We start from the raw sequence: 5,724 nt of genomic DNA, 5'->3' as shown, positions 1-5,724 counted from the left end.
CCCCCCCCCCTCTCTAACTGCATATTTTATATACTTTTCTTTTAAATTTTGTTTTCTCTGGGGGGTTGGAAGTCATGAGATAGACATTTTCCATTCATCATCATCTGAGATTATATATAATTTAATTATTATTATTGTGTTTTTTTTAGTTCAATAGGTAGAGGTGTAGATTCAAACTTTTGTCATCTTTGGGTTTCCCCTCAAGATTTTTAAAACGCGTCTATTAGGTAGAGGTTTCTACACCCTCATAAAGAATGTTTTGTTCTTCTTCCCAACCAATATGGGATCTCACACCAGATCTTAGTTGAATTATGCTTGTGTTGACATTATCTGAAATTATATATCTTCTGTTATAATACTTTTAATTATTCATTCAACGGTTGTAGTAGTTCTATGGTAGTCATTTTCAGGTTCTTTAAAGTGGGTGAGTGGGATGATGTTGGTTGTAACTTGTTTATTTAAGTTCAACCACGTGTGGTTGGAGGATTTGAAGCTTTGATTCCTTAATTAAAGGTATATGCCTTTAAATGAAGAGTATATACCTTATAGGAGGGGCCTGAATAGGTAAAACAAAGCAAAGTATGCTGTTGGGTTTACTTCCTCTCCTTTTTATATACACAAGGAGGGGTAAAAAAAAAAATTCATTTTATTATCAATACATAATTATTGGAATGAATCTAACTCCAGTCATTTCTACATTTCTACATTTCAGGTCCATCCATTAATGAACAGCGGAAGAAGTCATATTGAAGGTGCAGCGCAGCTCCATAACAGAAGTGGCATCGAATCTAGGTATTCTAAACTTGCATTTCCTGAAACGAGTCGATTTTCATTAAACTTATTGCGTAGTAAACTGTGTGTTTCAAGAGAAAATTTACCCAAAAATGAAGGATTTAGAGGCACATTTGTGAAGGAGTGAAAGATAGGGGAGAGTATTTTGGTAGGGTCATAGCCAATATGCATAGGGGGACAAAGATGAGTGTGTGGGGCTAAGTAAAGCCAGAGGGCACCCACCCCTTCCTTTCTTCTCCTCTCTTAGAAAAACACACTTGTGAAGGGTAACTTTCAGAAGCTGCAAATTGGTAAGGCACAGCAGAGCACAGAGGAAGAAGAGAAGATATGATGTTTGAAGGAAAAGAAATGGCATGTGCTCTGCTCTGCTTTGCTTTGCTTTGCTTTGCTTTGAGGTAGCTTCTCATTCGTAGTGAGCCCCCAAGTGCTAGTGGTCCTAAGCTTTCTAACTAACACCTTTCCTGCATTGATTATGACTGCCCCTTTCCTATGCTCCTCCTCTACTCTCTTAAATGAGGCCTTCTTGACAACACACCATATTTGATGTGCAACGCAATGACAATGACCTCCATTTGATCCTCTCCTTCTTATCGCTTGTTCCATCCCGTCCCGTTTATTCCCGGATGCGTTGGTATTCATCAATTTCAATTAATTGATGTTAAATAAATATTATTGGATAAAATCATGAAGCTAATGAAAAAATGAATAAATATTGGATCCGTACCATTGATTGAGACTTGGCAATATATATATATATATATATATATATATATATCTAAGATCTATTGCTTTATTCGATTGTGGAAATATTTTATGGTTAGTGGGCGTCTTTGCATTCAACTTGATTTGATTTGTAATAATATGAATGAATTTTAAAAGAAAATAATTTTTATCCCTCGTAAATTTTTTTGAAAATTATAGTATTAAACAAATTCTATTTTTTAAAAAAATTCAAATAATTTTTATCCCTCGTAATTTTTTTTGAAAATTATACTATTAAACAAAGTCTTTTTCTTTTTTATTTCACATAGAATAATTTTTTAAATCATTAAGAGAAAAAAGATCTATAAAAGGACCAATGGCTGGAGTTTATTCGGGGTGGTCTTGATNTTTTTTTTTTTTTTTTTTTTTTTTTTTTTTTTTTTTTTTTTTTTTTTTTTTTTTTTTTTTTTTTTTTTTTTTAATGAAATCGTAATAAATGTGAATTTAAAATAAATTATGTTTCTAACACTTATTTATGACAACAATTAAAGTATTTATTAGTTCAAAATCATAGCATCACCTACCTAATATATTTTTGCTAACGAGCTTCCTACACCAAAAGTTTCTAGGATCATATATTCGTCTCGTAATTCTATTTAAGTGGAGGACTCCAAGTACGAGTCAATCTATTACTTAGTATAATGGTTGAGAAGTCCTCAACCAATGATACACAAGAATGAACAGTTGTTGATCTCGATTGAGGTCAGCCACCGAGCAGATAACGAAATCTCGACCATCTTTATTTTGAAATTAAGTATAGAGGTACATTAAATATGACAAATCTAGAGTAAGTTGGAAACTGAAAACACTTATGATTGTCTCACATTATATAACCAAGAAAACAACGTTACCAAATGATCATTAGCAAACAGCATAAAACTCAACTACTACCAATCTAACAAATTTAAAAGTTTTAAGGTACCAACCAACCTCAAGCTTGTTTCGTGTAGAAACGTAAGGCAACTGCCAATCCCAAAATTGCAAGCGGGACGAGGAACTGGAGGAGCTTGATGATGAACTCCGACGTCTTGTCCTGATTGTAATGAGGCTGTTTCGGAGGCGTGTATGCAACCTTCTTCGGAATTGTCGAACCATCAATCTCTCCGACATAGTATTGATCCATCATTTCTCTTGCGTTGTCACTGTGCCCCACATCTTCAAAATCGTCCGTTGCATCTTTTCCTGATCGAGAAAAACCGAGTGATCGTACCGTGTAAATGTTAGGCGTTGTTGTTTCGAAAAGTAAAAATTATGGACAGTGGATTAGGATTGAAACTCTATAAGCTGAAATAGCATACCTGTGGCTGATAACAAAACATCATCACCTCCAGGATGGTCATCTAAGAATTTGGTCACGTCATATACCTGTTCAGATAAACAAATGAACCAAAGAGATCAGAAAGCTGGTGTACTCAGTTGAAAGAATCTGGTATAATTCTACACGAATCTATAACGAAAGTATATCCTAATAGCATAGCTCAACTCGTTATTGCATGTACCCCTTGACCAAGAGCTCAAAGCAGGTTCTTCCTTTCATGTAAGAGCCCAAGATCATTACTAGCAAATATTATCCGCTTTGGTCTGTTACATATCGTCGTCAGCCTCACGGTTTTAAAATACGTCTACTAGGGAGAGGTGTCTACATCCTTATAAGGAATGTTTCGTTTTCCTCTCCAACCAATGTGGGACCTCACATTTTCGAAGATCGAACCCATAATAGTTTTAAGTATTAAGATGACTGCCTAAGAATTTGAACCCAAGACCTCGGTAGGTATTCTCAACGTTTAAACATCCCGAGCCATTGCCACTAGGATTACCCTCTTAGGAGTAGGATTTGAACCCATCAGCCTCACGGTTTTAAAACACGTCTGCTAGGGAGAGATTTCTACATCTTTATAAAGAATGTTTCGTTTTCCTCTCCAACCGGTGTGTGACCTCACATTTCCAAAGATTGACTCATAATAGTTTTAAGTATTAAGTTGACTGCCTAAGAATTTGAACCCAAGACCTCGGTAAGTATTCTCAACGTTTAAGCATCCCGAGCCATTGCGACTAGGACTACCCTCTTAGGAGTAGGACTGGAATGTCATAGTTCCAACTAACATCATTTACTTTTGTGCATGAAGAATGCCAAAGAATATCCAGTACAAATCTCCAAATCAGTTGCATACACAATAAAAGCATTTTAAAGTAAAGAACTGTCCAATGTTCAAAGTAGGATACACTAGTTCTTAAGTACAAAGAGTTTATTGACGCATTCCGATAACGACCGTAACAGTGAGTACCTTTGCCAAGATGTCCCCATGGAATTAGAACATAAAGCAAAAAAAAAAATCCACAAAGATTATGGTAGAAGGATTTCCAGATCATAAAAAATATGCCAATGGAACAGCCATGATAAGCTCCATATTAGCAAGGGGCAAAATTATCAAAGATTAAGCTTTTCTACCTATAAATCTTCATATCATTGCTATTTCTAACTCAAAACTAATCATCGTTGGTAGTTCTGATGAATTTTCATCAAGAAAACAAACATACATATCCGTTAATTTCAACGATGTAACACGAGATACCTGGGTATGAAACGGGCAAGCTGTACATTATCCATAGTTCTTCTAAAAAATGAAAGAGCGATTTAGATGAAAAACGGTAAACTATCCATAGATCTTCTAATAAAGGAAATTATTTCCACGTTCGAGGGATATTTAGAATTGAATTTTGGGACTATGAGAATCCGCTTCCTGAAAAACTGTAAACTATCCATAAGTCTTCTAGTAAAGGGAATTATTTCCCCGTCCAAGTGAGATTTAGACGAAAGACTGTAAACTATCCATGGATCTTCTAGTAAAGGAAATTATTTCCCCATTCGAGTGAGATTTCGACGAAAAACTGTAAACCATCCAGACTTTCTAGTAAAGGAAATTATCTCTCCGTTCAAGTGAGGTTTAGACGAAAAACTGTAAACTATCCATAAATCTTCTAGTAAAGGAAATCATTTCCCCGTTCGAATGAGATTTAAACGAAAAACTGCAAACTATCCATAGATCTTCTAGTAAAGGAAATTATTACCTCATTCGAGGGAGATTTAGACGAAAAACGGTAAACCATCCATAGATCATCTAGTAAAGGAAATTATTTCCCCATTCGAGTGAGATTTAGACGAAATACTGTAAACGTTCATAGTTCTTCAGTTCGGCCTAGGTTTTTTTTGTATGTCATTGTATATTCTTTGGTAAAGTCCCTAGCTCACAAACTCAAGTCTCATCGGCAAGAAGATAATGTCCAAAACAGCTTAATAATCAGGGTCCCTAGCTCACAAACTCAAGTCTCATCGGCAAGAAGATAATGTCCAAAACAGCTTAATAATCAGGAAAACAAAGCAAGCAATATGAAGATAAGAGTACCAAAAAGAAGAAAAAAAAAAACTTAAAACGAATTCATACCACTGTACTGGTTTGAAAATTAGCACAAAACCTAAGTGACAGTCAATGACTCCATGTTCGTATGAAATAGTATGAAATCACCACTGTAGCTACAAGCAAGAGCCATTAGGTTGAATTACAGACAACAAATAGATCATAAAATCCTGTCCAGAAACTACAGATCTAAACAGTTCAATACTCAATTACAGACAACAAATAGATCATAAAATCCTGTCCAGAAACTACAGATCTAAACAGTTCAATACTCTATTAGAATGCAAAATCTGAAAACAAAACAAAACAAATCTGAAATCTCAAACAAAACCAAACCAACGCCGAACTCCACCGCCACAACAAGAACCAAAATCCACCCAAAAACTCGCAGAATCCGCGAGTAAAACGGAAAAATCATAGATCCAGAAGAACAAGAAGAAGAAGAGAAATGGATTATATATATATATATACCTTGCCACTGATGATGAGCCAACAGTCCTTGTGATTGTTGTGCTCAGCGACTTCCTTCAAGGTGAAGACCTTTTCTCCGCTACCCATATGCTCGAATCGGGTTCGTCGATCGAATTGAAGCGAATTGAGGGGGCAGAGAGAAGGAACTTTTGGGCTACAAAACAAGGATGGAAACCGAATGTAAAACAACTATATACTATATATATATATATATATAACTGATACGAGAAATTAAGCTCACGGAAAGATTTTGATGTCAACTACAAAAAAAAAAAAAAAAAAA

The 5,724-nt window shown here is 35.2% G+C and overlaps 1 protein-coding gene across 1 annotated transcript; it reads right to left on the bottom strand.

Annotated features, from left to right (window-relative positions):
* Positions 1–2,273: 2,273 nt before the first annotated feature.
* Positions 2,274–5,699, bottom strand: LOC111473649 (cytochrome b5-like). The gene is made up of 4 exons (XM_023119110.1): positions 5,683–5,699; positions 5,442–5,595; positions 2,853–2,919; positions 2,274–2,736 (listed from the first exon to the last, which is right to left on the bottom strand). The coding sequence occupies exons 2-4, from the start codon at positions 5,526–5,528 to the stop codon at positions 2,486–2,488; spliced, it is 405 nt and encodes a 134-aa protein (XP_022974878.1). The 5' UTR covers positions 5,529–5,595; positions 5,683–5,699; the 3' UTR covers positions 2,274–2,485.
* Positions 5,700–5,724: the final 25 nt, after the last annotated feature.

This window comes from Cucurbita maxima, unplaced genomic scaffold (assembly GCF_002738345.1).
Source record: "Cucurbita maxima cultivar Rimu unplaced genomic scaffold, Cmax_1.0 Cma_Scf00136, whole genome shotgun sequence".
Lineage (NCBI taxonomy): Eukaryota > Viridiplantae > Streptophyta > Magnoliopsida > Cucurbitales > Cucurbitaceae > Cucurbita > Cucurbita maxima.
The sequence above is the reverse complement of the archived record's forward strand: the minus strand, read 5'-3'. Positions and strand labels throughout refer to the sequence as shown.

What these genes read in the sequence shown, in the direction of transcription:
- LOC111473649 (XM_023119110.1), bottom strand. Translation starts at nt 5,528, where the DNA reads ATGGGTAGCGGAGAAAAGGTCTTCACCTTGAAGGAAGTCGCTGAGCAC. An exon ending in GGCTCATCATCAGTGGCAAG is followed by an intron (nt 2,920 to 5,441) that starts GTATATATATAT and finishes TTATCTGAACAG; the next exon opens with GTATATGACGTGACCAAATT. An exon ending in TGTTTTGTTATCAGCCACAG is followed by an intron (nt 2,737 to 2,852) that starts GTATGCTATTTC and finishes TTTCTCGATCAG; the next exon opens with GAAAAGATGCAACGGACGAT.